We start from the raw sequence: 19,426 nt of genomic DNA, 5'->3' as shown, positions 1-19,426 counted from the left end.
ACGTCCTTCTCTATTTTTTTTTAATTCAGTGGTCAGAACAAGTAATCTGAAGATGTAATTATTAATGGAGACTTCTGACATTTTAGAAAAATGTTTATTCCTTCTTGAAATAAAAAATACATTTATGACTTATTATGTTGTATAACTCAGATTAACATCAGTGGTAATATAGGCTAATTGGAAGAGAAATAAGAAATTAAAAACATATATGGGAAAAGAGCAGTCAGGAATAAATGAGTCTGCCACAACTAGTTTTTATAATTATATGGTAGCTGATCAAATTCAGCACATAGCTATTACTATGAACAAAGTAAAAATAGTGAATTGAAGAGATAATGTAAAACTATAATAAGGGCAAATCAATAAGACACACAAAAACCTCTAAACAATTAATGAAGACAAACCAATAGCAGAATGTCAATAATAAAGGAAGTAAATTTAAAAATTGCAATTATAATCAAATGAATATATAATTAAAGTTATGATAGGATACTGAAATTCATCTTTAGGTAGAAAATCAAAAAATAAATTGGTAATACCTTATAAGATTGACAAAAATGTTTTAAAAGTGAGTGAAATAAAAATTTGAATACAATAATAATTTTGAACATAGGTTAATAATATTAAAAGTGAAAACACATATGTCTATTATCTCAAAAATCAAAAGTTCTTTATAATCTACCCCATAGAATGTAAACTTTCTTGCATAAGGGAATTATTATCTTGACATGTTTTCTTTTTTTAGTTCTAATAGAAACAGCCAAAAAATGTTTTAAGACAAATTCTAATCCATAATGATATATAAAAACACATTTATGTAAAATAGCCATTTCAAAGAACAATGGTAACAGTCAGTAGTCTTAGAAAAATTATCCTCAATTACTGCTGAGAATCTAAGCAAAAAACATAAAATTATATATAAAATGAAATAATAGCAAAGACAGCAACATATGCATTTATTTATAAATGCTTCAGTTGGTTTTCATGGGAAAATATGAAAAGGTATGTTTTTGTTACAATATGCTTCCTGTGTGTAGGATTATGCAGGAATAACCAGGGAATTTTGAAGGCGGGGTGGAGGTGATAGATGACAGAGCGGAGGATGAGGTGCGGGTTGCGGGTGGGAGCACACAGGTTTTATATGCCAAGAGCGACGCCAGAGTAGAGTCGATGTCCTCTAGTCCAGTGGCCTGTTAAAACAATCCCAGCCATGACAATCACGGGCTGCTCCTCTGTGTGCTCCCCGTGCTCGGCTGCTGCACCGGGAAGGCTCCCCTTTACACTCTCACCAACACTACTGCATTACCCACTGGGCTTCCTACATCATCAGTTTTGCCCATATAGTGCACCATTTTGTCAACGCATTTACGGCATATCCCCGAGTTAGAAAACATCATTCTTCTCATCTCACATCTCTTTTAATCAATTACCCATCTCCATTCTCTGTCTTTATAGAACCCTTCACTTTACTAAGCCCAATGGCGAGAGTTAGTCATCTTTTTCCTTGACCTGACATTCCTATCAATTGAGGTAAGGAGTTATTTGTTTTAAGAATTACGTTGAGTTCTTAAGATTCTTTTATTCAACTTCTGCAGCTGCTATCTCACCATCTGCCCTGTAACATGTTAAACACCATGAGATTAACAGAGGGGAGTCTAGTAAAAGATTTGAAAATACCCACTAAAATACCACCCAAATAATTACATTTGAAATACATTTCTAATAATTCTTAGCAGTTAATTTTATTATAGATTTCTGTGGTACTAAAATATCCAAAATGAATTTTAAGTCAATGCTCAATATATTTTATATTTTAACAATGGGTGCCTTCTGGGATAGATTATTAGAATAATATCATGGAATTATTAAAAATCTGAACTCCTACATCATCACTGTCCTGTCACATAATGTAAAACCTAGTCCAGACCCTTATGAATAAATATGTTTTCTGGGTTACCTGCATCAGGAGACAGTCATTCAGTCCAGATCTTGATCATGATGCCTGATTCCTAGCCCCACGTGATGACTGCTGCCCACACGGACACCAGTTCTGAACATGGTTACGAGAAACACACGCACTATCAGCACATTGTTCAGAGATTCCACTTGGCACATTTTCTCATGCTTGCAGGGATTCTGACTCATCACTACTTTTAGGAAAAAAATATTACTTTTTAAAGTGTTGGGCTGTTTTAACTGAATATTAGGAATGTCCTATAATCACAAGACATTTGATTCTTGATTATCAATGCAGAAAACTTGAGGACAAATTTCTCCTAAATAACAAGTAAATAATAAAAAAAGCATGATGGTGAAAATATATATATTGAGGGAGAATCATACATTTTTAAGATGAGTATTTATAATTTGTGTTTTACACCCCCCAAAAAAGCAAATTAATTGACTAGCTTTAAAACATAGTGATTAACTGTAGCTGAATTCTGGGTTGTCTAAAAGATAGAGAAAAATCTTAATCCTTATTTCATCATGCGTACAGGAATACCGGTATAGATAAACACTCTCTAAGGAGTGGACAAAGTCTGCAGACACTTTCACAGCATACATTGATGGGCACTGCTGCATCTACAAAGGCAATGTTCCTCTAATTAAATTCAGTGAGGATTGATCATAATTCTAAGTATAGACTATGAGTCTCCAGAGATACTACAAGGGTAATAGCAATATATTTACAGAAGCATAATCTCTGGGGGAAATATCATTAATGTCCAATTTAAGGACAAGTTATCAAAACAGGAAGTACAATCTGGGCAAAAATAAAGTATGTTGAAACTCTCATTTAGACTAAATTCATCAATTTGTTAGGTGTATAGTTGCACCTACAACTATTAAGTTGGTATCTGCTCTCACAATCAGAGTATGAAGAAAACTGGCTTCAAAACATTGAAAATTTGATTCAAAAGCAGATAAAACAGGGGTTTTCTTAAAGAAAAGGAAAGATCATGGATAGCACAAAGTTTAAGAGTAAAGGAAGGGCTAGAGAAATGCTCAGTGGTTAAGGAACTAGCCTGAAAAGCCTAAGGACCCGAGTTCAATTCCTTAGTATCCATGTAATGCCAGATGTGCAAGGTAGCACATGTGTCTGGTATACTTTTGCAGTGGCTAGCAGCCCTGCCACTTCCATTCTCTATCTGCCTCTTTCTCTCAAATAAATAAATAAAACATTAAAAAAAAACAGTAAATACTTGTATAATCAGAAAAACATTAGGAGAAGAGTAAAGGACTGGGGGGGAGGGGCGGCTGGAGAGGTCGTTCAGCAGTTGAAGTGCTTGCTTGCAAAGCCTAAGGTTTGATTCCCCAGTACCTATATAAAGTCAGATACACAGTGGTACATGCATCTAGAGTTTATTCTAGAGGACTGGACAGGCCCATTCTCTCTCTCTTCCTCTCTCTCCTTGCAAATAAATAATAAAAAAAAGTAAATTTTAAAAAGAGATTAAAGAAGTAGGGAAGAGAAAACAGGTGAGAAGTTATTCTATATCTTTGAGTGCTCAAGTAACATTCACTAAATTTGACAATGTGTTGTTCCATATCACACACTGCTACACATTTCAAAGTACTTCCCTCAATGAAATATTATCAAATAACAAGGGTCTCAGTTAGAAACCAATAACAAAAATACGGCTGTTTTCATCAATGATTTGTACATTTATTCACTGAAGTGAATTTAAAGTAAAATAATCTTACTGTAAATTTCCATTGGAATATAATCTGTAGATGAAAATAACTGCAAAAATATTCAATTTTGTTGGGATTAGTCATATTTCAATAGTAACAGTAGTGTTATTTACTGCCTTTTGAAATTTTTGTTAGGTTTATTGGGGTATAATTTATATATGGGAATTACGTATCTTTTAGGTTTACAGCTAATGTTTGGATAAATGCATGCATTGTAAAATGATCATGATAATTAAGCTAATTTATATATTTATTGCCTCATAATTCGTGTTATCTTTACTGTTTTGTTTTTGTTTGTTTTTCAAGGTAGGGTCTCACTATAGCTCAGGCTGACCTGGAATTCACTATGGAGTCTCAGGATGGCCTCGAACTCACGACGATCCTCCTACCTCTGCCTCCTGCGTGCTGGGATTAAAGGCGTGCACCACCATGCCCAGCTATCTTTACTTTTTAAATGTATTTATTGGAGGAGGAGAGTAAAGAGAGTGCCAGTGCACTAGGGCTTCCTGCTGCTGCAAATTCACTCTTCACCTGTTTTCACCACTTTATGCATCTGGCTTTATGTGAACAGTTGGGAAATGAACTCTAGCCTTCAGGTTTTATAAGCTAGTGCTCTTAACTACTGATCCATCTCCCCAGCTCTAATTTGTATTATCTTTCTTTCAATTATTTTTGTGATCAAAATACTTTTTCCTTTTGTCAATTTTCAAGCACTAAATCCTGCCTGCCTAATAACAGCTAATGCTATAGTTTGGCGTGGCGTATTCCTGATCTTGGGCATTGAAAATTTGAAGCCTTTCACATTTTCCTTCATCTCTAGACTCTGAACAGAACCATTCTGCCCACTGTTTCTTTGAGTATCTTTTATCTCACCAACATCCATTTTATTTCGATTTATTTACTTTCTTATTTTTGATGGGTTTTTGTTGTTTTGAGACAGTGTCTACCATGTAGCTTAGGCTGACCTTGAACTGATGATCTTGTCAAGGCCTCTCAAGTGCTGAGACTGCAGGTCCCCGCACCCACACTCAGCCTTTTGGACTTTGTGATAACAACCTTTCTAACAACATAGAGGTGATGTCTCCTTAATTGTCCTGATTTGCATTTCCCTAATGACAGTAGTGGGGAGCAGCATTTCCTACCACATGTGGCCATTTGTTACTCTCTTGAAAATATCTGTTGAGAATGTTTACAGTGAAGTTTCTTGAGGTTTTCTATTGTTTTTATTATTTCTGTTGCTTGTATTTTGACTTTCTAGGCAAGGTCTCATATAAAATGACCTTGAACTTCTGATCCTCCTGCCTGTACCTCCGTGTGCTGTGATTACAGATATGGATTTTATTTTTTCAGTTTTTCAGGCAAGAAATCTACCTCTGAGCTATGTCCCCAGTCCTTTCAGCAGAGACTTTTGCAGCAATAAAAATGAATATAGGGCTGGAGAGATGGCTTAGCGGTTAAACGCTTGCCTGTGAAGCCTAAGGACCCCTGTTCAAGGCTCGGTTCCCCAGGTCCCACGTTAGCCAGATGCACAAGGGGGCGCACACATCTGGAGTTCATTTGCAGTGGCTGGAAGCCCTGACCCACCCATTCTCTCTCTCTCTCTCTCTCTCTCTCTCTCTATCTGCCTCTTTCTCTCTCTATCACTCTCAAATAAATAAATAAAAATGAAAAAAAAATTTAAAAATGAATATATACAACTTGTAGAAGAATTGATGGAAATAAAGATTATCATGTTATGCAACATAAGCCAGATTCAGATAGACAATTCTTATCTAATTTTTCTCATATTTTGAATATAATTGTGGTGGTAGGTGAACGAACGGGAAAGTCAAAGGAGGACTATTAGTAATATAAAAGAAAAAGAGGGAGAGGAATGAGGGGTATGAAAGGATCATCCAGGGAATAATATGATCAAAGTATATTATATTCATGCATTGCCCTATCACAATAAAACCCTTTATGCTATATAAATGCAAGTCATTATAAACATTAAATAATGCTCAAATTAAACTGGATTTCACTGAAAATAAGCATGAAATATAGTTTTTTAGTCACATTATCATACATCATGTAGTCATTGTCAAGTTTGGTTTGCTGGAAATGTGGACAAGCAGGTATTATCACAGACTGGACAAGTCCGTGGATTGCATTTTAACCAAAACTATAAATATCAACTTTATGCCACTGGAAAAAACACTATAACTGCTAGGAACTCACACTTAGACATATTCTAAAATGGTCCATACAAGAGCTATTGCCATATGAATTGGCTACAGAAAATTACAACACAGAATGAATCAACTTTGGTAAGTCTTAATAAAGAAATGTTTGGCTGGGCGTGATGGCGCATGCCTTTAATCCCAGCACTTGGGAGGCAGAGGTAGGAGGATCGCCATGAGTTCGAGGTCAGCCTGAGACTCCATATTGAATTCCAGGTCAGCCTGGGCTAGAGTGGGACCCTACCTCGAAAAACCAAAAAAAAAAAAAAAAAAAAAAAAAGAAATGTTTGTACAGCAAAGAGAAACCTGATGATAAAGTAGATCTGTGTGAGCTGCTTTAAGAGGATCTATGGGAGGCTCAAGAGTAAATGCAACCATGTATACACAGAAACATAATTACTCATGGTTATCTATAAATATGCTTGTCTTTGTTCAGAATAAATATTTGGAGAATATTTGTATAAAAATAAATATGTATCTGTAAGTAAAATTAAGGACTCCATTGAGAAGTGGGGGAAGGCAATGTACAGTTTAAAATTTTAGGGGTTCTATTTTAATACCTCTCATAATACTGTACTTTTATTTACAATTTAAAGGGGGAATAACAAAAGATTTATGTGTTGCTGAGTAGCTGTCATAGTGCTGGAAAGTGCTATGCAGGCTTCTGGAGGTGAACATCATCTAGAGTCTTACCTAGCCATGAACCCTGCAAGTTACACAACCAAAAAATGATGTTATATAAATAAAATCAAACAAAATTTATAGTATACATAGCATTTCATATTACACTGCATAAGCAGAAAAAAATGAAAAGAATAATATGATTGAAAATAAGGAAAGGCGTGGCAAAGAAAATGATACCTGGATGCATTAATTCAGAGGTGTGTATAAGTAACATAAAGCAGAGCTCATGGGTGCTGGAAAGATGGCTAGTGGTTGAGGTCACATATTTGCAAGGCCTGATAGCCTCCTCAGATTGGACTCCTAGCACCCACTTGAAGGCAGATGCGTGGAGTGGTGAATGCATCTACAGATCTCTGCGCATCTGAAGTTCATTACCAGTGGCATGAGGCCCTGTTGTGCCTATTTTTTTTCTCTCTCTCTCTCCCTCTTTCTCGTTCTCTCTTCTCCCTCTGCCTCTTCTCAAAAATAAATAACAAAACAGAGCTTTTATTATACCATAGAATTAATCAATAATGGCATTTATATATAATTCATGCTTTAATAAATTATCATGAATGAATTAATAAGAAGGAAAGTTAGTATCATATCTAAGAGCACCTTTCAATCCAAACAATATATGTCCATCAACTAAGCTACTCTATTAGTGAATTACTCACTCGTTTACTAATGGTAAGAGTTTTGTAAGAGTTTCATACCATTTATCATCTACAAGTTTCACAGATTATGGATTGAAGGGTTCTGAATAAGGTGCATGGTTTTATAAAGCAAATGTTTATGATGGGCCCTTTGAAAGGTGCTTCCTGTTCCTATCATGACACTTATTTCAGATGGTATCATCATTGCTTTAAGAAATCCAGTTAAGTGGAAATCTATCATACTGAATAAAGTGGTCATTAAAGTGACTGAATTCAAGGTTAGATTTTCCTGAATATCAGTGTTGGTTACTTGAAGCTATAACATGCAAACATATTTTATAACATAAATTAAAAATATGAATGTATAAAAAGTGGGAAATATTTATATGATATAAATAAAATAGCTTCTCATAATTAAATGTGATCAAGATGTCAATGCTTTTCAAAATTAATTGTACGTTTCATATACCATCATTCAAATACCTAGAGAAATATCAAACCTGAAATTATTGCAATGTGGAAAAATTATATAGTCTTTATATTATAAGTCAAAAATCTGATTTGCAAAAAACAACCAATCAAGCAAAAATAATTTAAAAGAAGGTATATAAATATTTGGACATTACATATTAGGTATACAGTATATCAAATTAAAGAAGTTTGCATACTTTTAATGTATTGGAAAAACACTGTAGAACAACAAATACACTTAAATTAGTAAGAAAACATATATCCTAATTAAAAGTGGACAAAGGATCTGAATAGCTATGTGTTCTCTCAAAAAGAGGCTTAAATATATTCATCCCATATATGAAAAATGATACAAAATGACTCAAAACCATTGATCATAAAAGAAAGGTAAGCGAAAACTGAAAAGAGACATCCCTCACAATTGTTAGAATAGTCATTATTAAAGACCAAAAATTGGTGTAAGATACATTGGGGAAAGGAACCCTTGAATATTATTAGTAAGAATCTAAAATTGTGAAAAATAGTATGGAATGCCCCCAAAATTTTTAAAAAATCGATCTTCCATATGCACTTCTGGGAAGAAGAGTACATTAGAATATTATGGCAAAGGACTTTGGCCACATTCATGCTCTTCACAACAGTATTGACAATAGCCAAGGCATGGATTCAGCATAATCATTTGTATATCAGTGAATGAGAAAAGAGAGTATGATACACACTGTAATACTACTTACATTTTGGAAAGATGAATTCCTTTCATTTGCAACAACATGGATAGCTAAGTGGCATGTTTAGCTATATGTTAGGAAAAGAAAGACAGAGCCCATACGATCTCCCATATGGAATCTAACAACATCTTGAACCCATAAAAATGAATGAACAGAATGAGGGATACAAACATCTAGAATGGGGTAAGGAGGAAATAAATAAGTTAATATCCATCATGTAAAATGAAGATAGTGTAAGAGAGAGACAACATATAGGGACTTTTTAATACATATAAAAATAAAGGATGCACATTATCTCTAAAGAGCTCCATCAATTTAATAATAATGGAAAACAACCTGTAGAACAATGCATAAGATGTAAAGCATACTTGAGACCACCAAAAACTAGACTGCCATGAGACTATTCTCAACTTCACTAGAAATAAGTAGTATGAAGCCCACAATGAATAAGATTCTTTACTCATTACATTCAGAAAGCATTAAAATTTGACACAATTAAATGCTGAGGATATAGAACAATTTAAAATTAAATGTAAAAATAACCTAATTAACACAAAATAATCTTTTCAGGATTTCCATTGCAAGACTGTGTGAAATATAAACAGGGACACTCAGGTGGCCAGTAACTGAATGGTCACACCATCTTTGCTATGTCTATGTATGGGGTGATGCACAACAAGGAAACTAAAGTGATATCCAATAACACAAACCTTACAAAAGCAATATTGTGGATTAAAATATCCAGAAACTATGCACTCATATTTTTAAGGATTATAGGTAAATTTATTTATTTTTTTGCATTTTGTGCATCTGAATTTATTTTTTACTAGTTATGTATACAGTGTGTATAAAGCCATGTTGATACCATTGTTAGTTTCCTCCCTGTCCTCCCCACTCTGCAGGGACCCTCCTCATTGGGGAATATGGGTCATGCATTGTGGGGTTAGGCATTAGTTATGGGGAAGAGGCAATGTCTCTGTGCATAATGACCCAACATGTGGCTCTAACATTCTTTCTGCCCACTCTTCCATAAATTTCCCTGAGCCATGTTGGGTTCTTTTTAAGTCTGCTTCAGTGATGAAGTCTTGGGAGCCTCTGTGTCTCTGGATATCTGATTTGGTAGGAGTTGATTGTTCTTTGTGTCTATATCCTTCACCCTTGTGCTGATACCAGGTTCACCAAGAAAGCAGCACTCTTGCTCATTTCCCCAATTTCTCTTAGTTTCAGCTGGGGCTCTGTTGAGGTGTGATGGGGTGGTTCTCTCCTTAGGACCTATATTGATCTGAAAAAGAGAAACAAATTCTCCAATAGAGAGTGAAGTTAGCTCCAGATAAAGGGATAACCACTGACATTTTAGAGATAATTTAATAGGTATAGGCTCTCTTGTAGCCCACAATTGGTAGGAGCTTTATAATGGAGAGTGGGCTCAGTTTTGTATATGGTTCTGACTTGTTTGCCAGATCCAGCTGTGGATTCTGTTCCTCTGAGTAGATCAGTTAGCCAAATCAAGAGCAGTTGGTTTCTCACTGTAGCAGACAGCTTCAGGCTCACTGAGATGAACTTCTAGACCAGACACAGTTATGGAGGAAAGGGATTTATTGAAGCTTACAGATCCAGGGGAAGTCCCATAAGGCAGAAGAAGCTGCCCTGACTTTACAGGCCAAAGCAGAGAGAGAGAAGCACAAGCCTAAAGGTCAAAAGCCACAGCACACTTCAGGAACTCCAGCTAGGCACACTTTGTATATCTTTAGATTGAAATCGGAAACCCATCACCAGAACTTAAGATCCACCCAGTGACATTGCCTCTAGCCAGGTAGCCAGCAGATGCAAACTACAAACAAACAACTGAATAAATTGGAGGCAATCTATTCTATTTAAACCACCACATTCTGCCCTTGGCCCCCAATACATTTATAACTATTACACATTATAAATTTTACTCAGTTCAATTTCAAAGGTCCCGACAGCCTTGACCAATTTAAGATATTAAGACCTGTAAAATCAGACAAGTTAAGAATTTCTAACATATAAAGGCACAGAGTAAACATTTTTAACTGGTTATAAGGCATAGCAAGGAGAGACTAAAACAATACAAATTCAACCACCATCAAACAAACATCAAACTTGTTCAGTTCAAGTTCAACCTAGCCAGAGACTGACAGTCTTTAGATTTTCCAATTCCACCCCTCCAGCTGGGTAGAGTAGCAGGGGAACACTTTCATCCCAGGCCAACAGTGCACTCCATGGTAGCCCTTGCACAGTCCTGGAATATCCAAAACATCTTGAGGTCTTTATGCAAACCACGGTTCATCTTCCAAAGGCTCTTTCAGCCTATCAGGGCATCATGCCTTGCTTCATGCTGCATCTCAGCAGCTCCTGGAACCATGTGTAATTCATGACCACTCCTCACATTTTCCAAAGGCTCTTTTAGCCTACCAGGGCATCAGGCCCTACCTCATGCCACATCTCAGCAGCAGCTCCTGGAAGCATGTGCAATTCACGACCATGCCTCACATTTTTCATGCTTCTGAAACCAATACCAGGTGTGTAGGACACAGCCATATTCTTAATTCAGGTATGAAACAAATCATAGCCTTGAAAAGTAGGTTCCTTCTCCAATCAACTCTTTCCAAAAGTGTTTGCATTTCTATGATAGTATTTCCTCAGGCATCCTTTCCATGGTCCTTTAAGATTGCTAATGTGTTTGACAATAGCATCTTGAGTAATCTAAAGCCAGTCTCTGTGCCAGTAAATTTAACTTGCTTAAGGTTTTCCAGCTTAAAATCTTAAGTCTCTCAATCCAATATCTCTAGCCAAGCATATCAGTCCATTACAAATTTAACCTTGATCAAACTCTCTGGGCCTGGGCAGCAGGATGCATCCAGCCCTTATGCCAGTAGCCCAGTTCCAACAAAGTCCTCTGTAGTCTTTCCTTCTCCTTAGAAAGCTCATAAACCAAGCCTCGAAGTTCAATGCCGTCTGCACTTAGCATTCTCAGACTCTTATCAGAATAGTCCATAAAACTTGGCTTACCACTCCAGAAGACATCTTCAGTTGCAAGCAACAAGTTCTTGCCTATTCCTCCAAAACAAAGGTTCCAAAAAATCAACATCCACATGGTCAGGTACATCTCACCCCACTCCTGGTACCAAATTCTGTAGCAGACAGCTTCAGGTTCACTGAGATGAACTTCCAGACCAGACGCAGTTATGGAGGAATGGAGTTATTGAAGCTTACAGATCCGGAGGAAGTTCCATAATGGCAGAAGAAGCTCACCTGCCTTTACAGGCTCAAGCGGAGAGAGAGAAGCACAAGCCTAAAGGTCAAAAGCCACAGCACACTTCAGGAACTCCAGCTAGGCACACTTTGTATATTTTTAGGTTGAAATCGGAAACCCATCACCACAACTTAAGATCCACCCAGTGACATTGCCTCTAGCCAGGTAGCCAGCAGATGCATACTACAAATAAACAACTGAATATATTGGAGGCCATCTATTCTATTCAAACCACCACACTCACCATAGCTGTGTGCCACTATTGCACTTGTGTGAGCATCATGTCAGGTTGTTTGCTGCTGAGTAGCATAGACCACAAGTTGCTTGGACAGATGTTGGTCATTTTCCCCCAATCATTCATGTAACACCTTCTAGCACTAGATGATCTATGAGCTAACTGTCTGGGGACTGACTCTCTTCCAGATTCCAGCCAGGTCACTCCATGCTCTATACCAACAACATATGGTGTCTTTAGCAGTAAGGTCTTACCACTAACTTTTAGTGGGTCATTAAGTACTCTGACAGAAATCTGTCTTCTTCTGGGAAATCTTGTAGGTCTCTCTGATCATGAGCTCATTGTAAATGATAGCCACATGCTGGTACTGGAAATTACAGGCCAGGGCCAAGGAAAAGAAGAAAGAAAAAAATATGTAATGTAAAATAGATAGAAAGAAGAGGGAGAGAGACAGAGAGAAACAGGAGAAAATTTTAAGTTATATAATTTAAGAATATGCAAGTTGTTAGAACATGTGTGTCTGAAATTTTATTTTTAACTATGACTTTTAAAAAGATAGCAAAGAGAGTACCACTGGGAACAAGGACATAAAGTCATCAGTTAAGGAGCTGAAGAGATGGCTTAGTAGTTAAAGAACTTGCCTGCAAAGCCAAAGGACCTCAGTTCAATTCCCCAATACCAATGTAAGCCAAATGCACAAGGTGGCACTTACATCTGGAGTTTGTTTTCAGTGACCAGAAGCCCTGGCACTCTCCCCCCTTTCTCTCTCTCTCTCTCTCTCTCTGCCTCTTCCCCTCTCTCAAATAAATACAAATAAAATATTTTTAAAAGACATCAATTATGTATATCAAAGTACTTTCAATGATTTTAATAGTAATCTGGATGAGAATCTACATAATTTACAAACAACAGCCATATATTCTTGAATATACATTAAATTAAAGCATTTTTAAAGAATAAAATTCTAAAAATACATTTTTCATTCAAAAAATAAACTTATGGGCTGGAGAGATTGCTCAGTGGTTAAGGTGCTTGCCTGCAAAACCTAAGAATCCAGGTTCAATTCTCCAGTTCCCACATAAAGCCAGATGCAAAATGTGGCAGATGGGTGTGGAGTTCATTTGCAGTCACTAGAGGCCTTGCATGCCTATTCTCTCTCTCTCTCTCAAATAAATAAGTAATATAAAAAATAAACTTATGTTCAACCTAAACATCCTCATTGGCTACTTGGATCCTCTCTATAATAGACATAAGATTATAGGTAACAAGCTAGCACTATATCTTGAATTTATGCTAAATAATAGATTTTAGGTACTCATGCAACAAAATAAAGCTATGTGTGTATCAATGTAAAATGATGGGCATGTTAATATTTTTACCTCAGTAATTTTTATTACCTATATATATTCTATATTGTTGTATTCCCTCAAATGTAACTAAAAGCTGTAGTTGATATTCCCATATTTTAATGAAAATGCTTATATGTTATTTCCAGTCTGTGCTTATCAAGATGCTGAAGTTTGAGAAAAGGTTCATACTACTTTTTTATGAAAATTTGAAAAAAATATTTTAACAAAATTGTTTCCAAATCTATATGCAATATTACATATAATTTTGGAAGATATACAGTTTATGTGAATAAAGCAACACATCTGTCTTATTGATTCCTTCAACGTCGTACAAGAAAAATGTGAATACACACTTGAAAAGTGGCAATGTTGCCTGGGTTAACATGGAGGACAGCACATACAGGTGTTACAACATGGCTCAATGTAGTTTTCTAAAATATATATTCTCTCATGAATAACTAGTATCTAGGGCTGGAGAGATAGCTTAGTGGTTTGATTCCCCAGGACCCACGTAAGCCAGATGCACAAGAGGCACATGCATCTGGAGTTCGTTTGCAGTGGCTAGAGGCCCTGGCATGCCCATTCTCTTTCTGTCTCTCTTCTCTCTCTCTTTCTCCAAATAAATAAATAAATAAATAAATAAAATTTAAAATTAATAACAAACCTAGAATCTTGCAATGTTGTCAACAAAATATGATATAACAAAATTGTTCATTGATCATGTCTTCTATTAAACACAACATCATCTACTTTTTAAAAATCCTGAACTTAAAATGCAAAAACATTGACTTAAGGAACAGCAGTAATCTTAAAAATGTGCAGATATAAAAAATCTTCCATACACACAGAGTTACAATACCACTGAAGATCCTCTCTTTTGCTCACAGAAATTTCTATGCTTACGGGTCATACTTCTTTCTTTTGAAGACATATGATTATATTTGGTGAAATATTGCTTAGTTTGTAGCTTTGAAAACAACCATAATTCTCTAAATTCTGTTCAAACTAAAAGGCAAGGTAAAATTCATTCTGCATAATGAAAAACCATGTACCTTCTACTCATTGTAAAGAAAGTCTCGCTTACATTCCTCCTATTCACATATAGTTAGTTCTGCTTTGATGCTGTTGTGTAAAGGAAAACTTGCTTGCAGAAGCCACTGAGCAGATGACACCAACATTTTTCTTTTTATTTTGCTGCATTGTTTTTTGCTCCAGAAGAAGGAAGATGTTCACTGAGGACATCTTCTTTTACCCATAGATAACTTTTCACACCAAAGTTTTTTCATAGAATTTTTCATCTCTGAATTTCTCAAGGTGTATATTAAAGGATTCAACATGGGAGTGACAATTGTATAAACAACAGCCAGGGATTTATCAATTGGAAAGTTGGAAACGGGTCTGATATACATGAAAATACAGGGAATAAAAAATAGAACCACCACCATGATGTGGGAGCTGCATGTGGACAGGGCTTTGCGCCTCCCTTTCTGACTGTGCTTCTTAAGAGAGTTTAGAATGACTCCATAGGAGACTAGGAGAAGGACAAAGACCACCAAACAGATGGCTCCACCATTGGCAACCACAGTGAGGCCAATGAAGTAGGTGTCAATGCATGCAAGTCCCAATAATGGATACATGTCACAGGCAAAGTGGTCAATGACATTGGGACCACAGAAGGGGAGGTTGTACACAAAAAGGACTTGAACCACAGAGTGTGAAAATCCTCCAGCCCAGGACATCAACATCAGAAGGATGCAAACCCGTCTGTTCATGATGGTCAAATAGTGCAGTGGCTTACAGATGGCCACGTAGCGATCATAGGCCATGGCCACCAGAAGAAAGACCTCAGCACCACCAAATAAGTGCTCTACAAAGAGCTGGCCCATGCAAGCTGTGAAGGAGATGGTCTTTGTGCTGCAGAGTAAGTCCATAAGCAACTTGGGTGATATGGCAGTGGAATAAACAGCATCCATGAGTGACAGGTAGGCAAGGAAGAAGTACATTGGGGAGCCCAAGGAGGTGCTGGAAATTATTGTCACCACAATGAGCATATTTCCCACTACTGTCGCAATGTACATGAGTAAGAACATGACAAACAATGCTTTTTGCCCAGCAGGATCCTGAGTGAGGCCCAGGAGGACAAATTCTGTGACATTGTTTCTCTGTCCCATGTATTCTTCTTTTTTTTTTTTTTAAAGTCTTATTTCTAAGAGGAAAGCTCAGGACAACAAAACAATTATAAACATGACCATGAATAATTTTGTTCTGAAAAATACTTCATTCCTCTGTGTAGAGTTGTGAACTGAAGTAAACATCAAGCAAAGACCCTATGAATTCTTGCAAGGAGCTCCACAGACCTTCATGGTAGTACTCAGATGATTTTTTGAGCCTACAAGGAGCAGGTTCTTTCTGAAGATCTCAGTGGATCGCTACAGAGAATAGACAAAGGAACCACCATCACTTATACATTTAAACTCATCAAAAAATAGCTTACTTGTTGGAAAGCACGTATGTTAGCAATGAAAGCAAGAATTCTATCCTACGTTTCAGAAATCTACTTTCTAGAATGGTATGAAACTCAGACAATATCAGTAAACATAAAATCCATCTTTGGAGCTGATTGTATCTTACATGGGATTAACTTTAAACTATGGTCCAAGTAACACCCAGAAAAGCTTTACTGTAGGTATACCCAGTTCAAAGCTATGATTTTGCACTTTCAGATGTCCTTCCTGCTCACCACAGTGAACCTTTGGACTCTGTATATTGTTTATTAAACTTTAAGGAACGTGACTTACACTGTATCAAATAACTAAGGAAGTAGTCAGTACATTGCTGTTTGAAGCAATTTTGCCATCTGACCATCGGCATCCTCGTGGGTTAGTCCTGTGCGTTACCTTCTTGACTGCATCAAATGCATAACGATTTTCACTCATGGTTCTGAACTGCCCTGTCCATGGCACCTACTTCATCAGCAGCTAGTAATGCTTACAACTATTGGGATAAACTAGGCACTGAACCATAACAAAACAAAAACTGAAAATTGTAGAATTAGGGGCTTGAGAGATGGCTCCATGCTTAAAGAGCTTTCTTTCAAAGCCTAACATCCTGGGTTTGATTCTCCAGTACCCACATAAAGCCAGAGGCACAAAGTAGCACATGCGTCTGGAATTCATTCTCATAGGAAACTGGCCCTGGCATGATAATATTCTCTCTCTCTCCTCACAAATATATATATATATATATATATATATATATATATATATATATATATATATTCATTCTAAAAAAGAGAAAAATGTAAATTTGGTATAAAATAGGTGGTTTGGGGGTTATATAATTCTTCCTGGATACTGAGAGTACTTGGGAAATTTCACTGCCCAGATCCCCATAGCAGCACACCAAAGGAAAACCTTTCTCAGCCTGAGAATTCTCACTTTTTTAATGTAATTGCAAATGTGACTCAGTTTGCAAATCAGAACCTCTTCCAATCAAAGCACCTACAACAGCATTAGTGTGGCCCTGTCTCTTTCTATTGTGCTAATACTTTGTTTCATTTGCATAGTCAGGTATCTCCAGGGCCCAGAGCGATAGCTTGCAAGCATGAGGAACTGAGTTCAGTCCCCAGAACCCATGGAACAAACCAGGCAAGATTGTGTGTGCTAGTAATCACAGTGCTAGGGAAACAAACCCGTGGATCCCTGGGGCCCATTGGCAAGTCAGTCTAAACTATCAGTGCATTCCAGGACAGTAAGAGATCTTGTGTCAAAAGAAAAGGTGGACAGTGTAGCTGAGGACCAATAGTTTGATTGTCCTCTGACCTCCACATGCATGTCCACCCTCATGCATATGTACATCTCCCCCTCACACCAGACACATGTACACAAAAGAATTTATACCTTACTAATGTTGCTTGAAAAATGCTAGCATGCTAGCCATTGGTAAATAAGATGTGTCTGACCACATGATCACTGTTATTTTCTCACTTCATATCTATCTAGATAGCAGCCAGGCTATACTTAGAGAGTAAGAACATAGGACCATGGTGAATCATGTAGACTCCAGAGAGAAAATAAATTGTTTTTCCATCTGAAGTTCATTCACTTACTCTCTAAATGACCTTGGGTAATAAATTAAACCTTCCTATGTCTCCAGTTACCATTTCATCAATGATACATTTGACTTTGTCTTTTCAGGTTATTTTCTTACTGCTGTTGCAACATGCAGTGCATCTGAAGCAATGCTCTCCTTACAAAATTTAAGGAAATGAGAGCTGGTATTAATATGTGACTGTTCCTCTGTGAGCAAAGAGAACCTATTATCATAGTCTCTGTCATAATCAAGGTTGTAAAGAACAGCATACACTATGTTTCATGAACACCTCTTGAGCTGCGATAAATTTTATATCTTAAGATTTATCTATTTAATTTTGCATTTTTGCTGGTGATGTTCACCTGTGAAGGAATGCATTTTATAGACAAAGAATGATGGTGTTTTCCACATGGATTTAGTATGGAGAAGAACAGATGAAGAGAGAGTCCGAAATTTGTTTTCAGGCAGCTATAATGCTCCCTCAATCCCTACCATTCCCATTACCACGAACACCCAATTCAGGACATCTGTACTGTTGATGCTTTAGACTGATAATGTCACATCTGTTGAATGACATAAATGTAAAAGTATCTTATGTACAACATACATTCTTTCATTCCTTATTTTCTGAAACATTGACTGCCTTTTCTCTCACTATCAGTGCTGTATTTCATCAGGACCAAGCTCCTGTAGTTAGTTGTTTATATAACAGAGAAAAACAGAATGCCTAAACTACATGTTCTTTGTTTTCAAAGATTTGAATCTATTAAAATAATAGACTATTATCAAGATTTTAACAGAAATCATTAATACACTTCTAGAAAAAATAATTAAAAAAATTTTAAGAACAAGGTAGTAATTTAAAATTACAATTTTATTAACTTGAGTAAAGACATACAAGGTAGGTACTCCATGACTTTTTCCATGCATATTCCCTAAAAAGGTTTTTGGAATCACTTTAAGAGTCGACAAAAAAGTCCACATCAAATATCTAGACAATAATATAGACTTGTTTCATTTTACTCAAAATATTTGGTAATATAAATAGACTTTATAACACAAATATATCTGAAATAATAGCATTTTGTTAATATACTAGTAAGATAATATACCTGTAAAATAAATAAACCAGTTTCTTACATTACTATTCAAGTAACATCTCATTTTCATTATTGGCAGTGTGAAAAGCAAATACCAACCATGTTGTTACACTGACTTCAAATACACTATACTTCTAATTTAAATTCTATATTTTTCTAATTTAATTTTCCCAGTTCAGGAACCTCCTATGAGACCAGATGACCTTTAAAACATTTGTTGCATTTCAGTATATACAAGGATATCACTGAATATCCCCAGTCTATTCTTTGAAGAATTCATATTTTGGGGTTGAATCTTAGTTTAAAAAACATTCCCTCTTTTTTTGAGAGACTGCAGTAGATAAGACAGAAGTATATTTATAAAGACAAATATAAAGACACCTAAATATAATGTCAATGCTTACTTTACAAGGGTAGTTGAAAATTCTTACTCACTGTGAAAATATTTTCCCACAAAACAAAAATGGAATATTTGCACAACTGTGTAAAAACCATCTTATTTAGTGAAACAACTTCACCAGACCTATTTCTCATGGAACAAATATTTTTTTTAAATAATTAGATACATCATCTGGATGTTTTTCTCCTTCAGTCCATTATTGTGAAGCAACCAAAAAGAACTTTGCTTTATGAACTTAAAATAACTATATGTGTCTAGCTACCAAAATTTTACACAACAAAGGAAAAGCTGAGATTTAACCTCATGGGAAAAAAGTATTGGAGCTTTCTTACAATTAGAATAAGAAACCTTCAGTCATTTACTATTATGCAAGCATCCTCTCCTTCCTTACATGTCCCTTTATGTCCATAAACCCATGTTAGGAAATTGAAACCTTCTACAAGCAATGATGGATATTGAAGACCATGCTACCTTGAGTGCTAAACATTAACTCCAAGAAATCTCCAGCTTGGGCACACTTGAGCTTTCAGGTTCTCTGGG

The 19,426-nt window shown here is 36.2% G+C and overlaps 1 protein-coding gene across 1 annotated transcript; it reads right to left on the bottom strand.

Moving 5' to 3' along the window:
- Positions 1–11,715: 11,715 nt before the first annotated feature.
- On the bottom strand, positions 11,716–15,465 carry LOC123463352 (olfactory receptor 4A16-like). Its single transcript, XM_045158108.1, has 2 exons — positions 14,558–15,465; positions 11,716–11,749 (listed from the first exon to the last, which is right to left on the bottom strand). Exons 1-2 carry the CDS (start codon positions 15,463–15,465, stop codon positions 11,716–11,718), a joined length of 942 nt encoding a protein of 313 aa, XP_045014043.1.
- Positions 15,466–19,426: the final 3,961 nt, after the last annotated feature.

The sequence above is a fragment of the Jaculus jaculus genome, chromosome 1 (genome assembly GCF_020740685.1).
Source record: "Jaculus jaculus isolate mJacJac1 chromosome 1, mJacJac1.mat.Y.cur, whole genome shotgun sequence".
Taxonomy (NCBI): domain Eukaryota; kingdom Metazoa; phylum Chordata; class Mammalia; order Rodentia; family Dipodidae; genus Jaculus; species Jaculus jaculus.
Note: the sequence above shows the minus strand (reverse complement) of the source record. Positions and strands in the feature narration are given on the sequence as shown.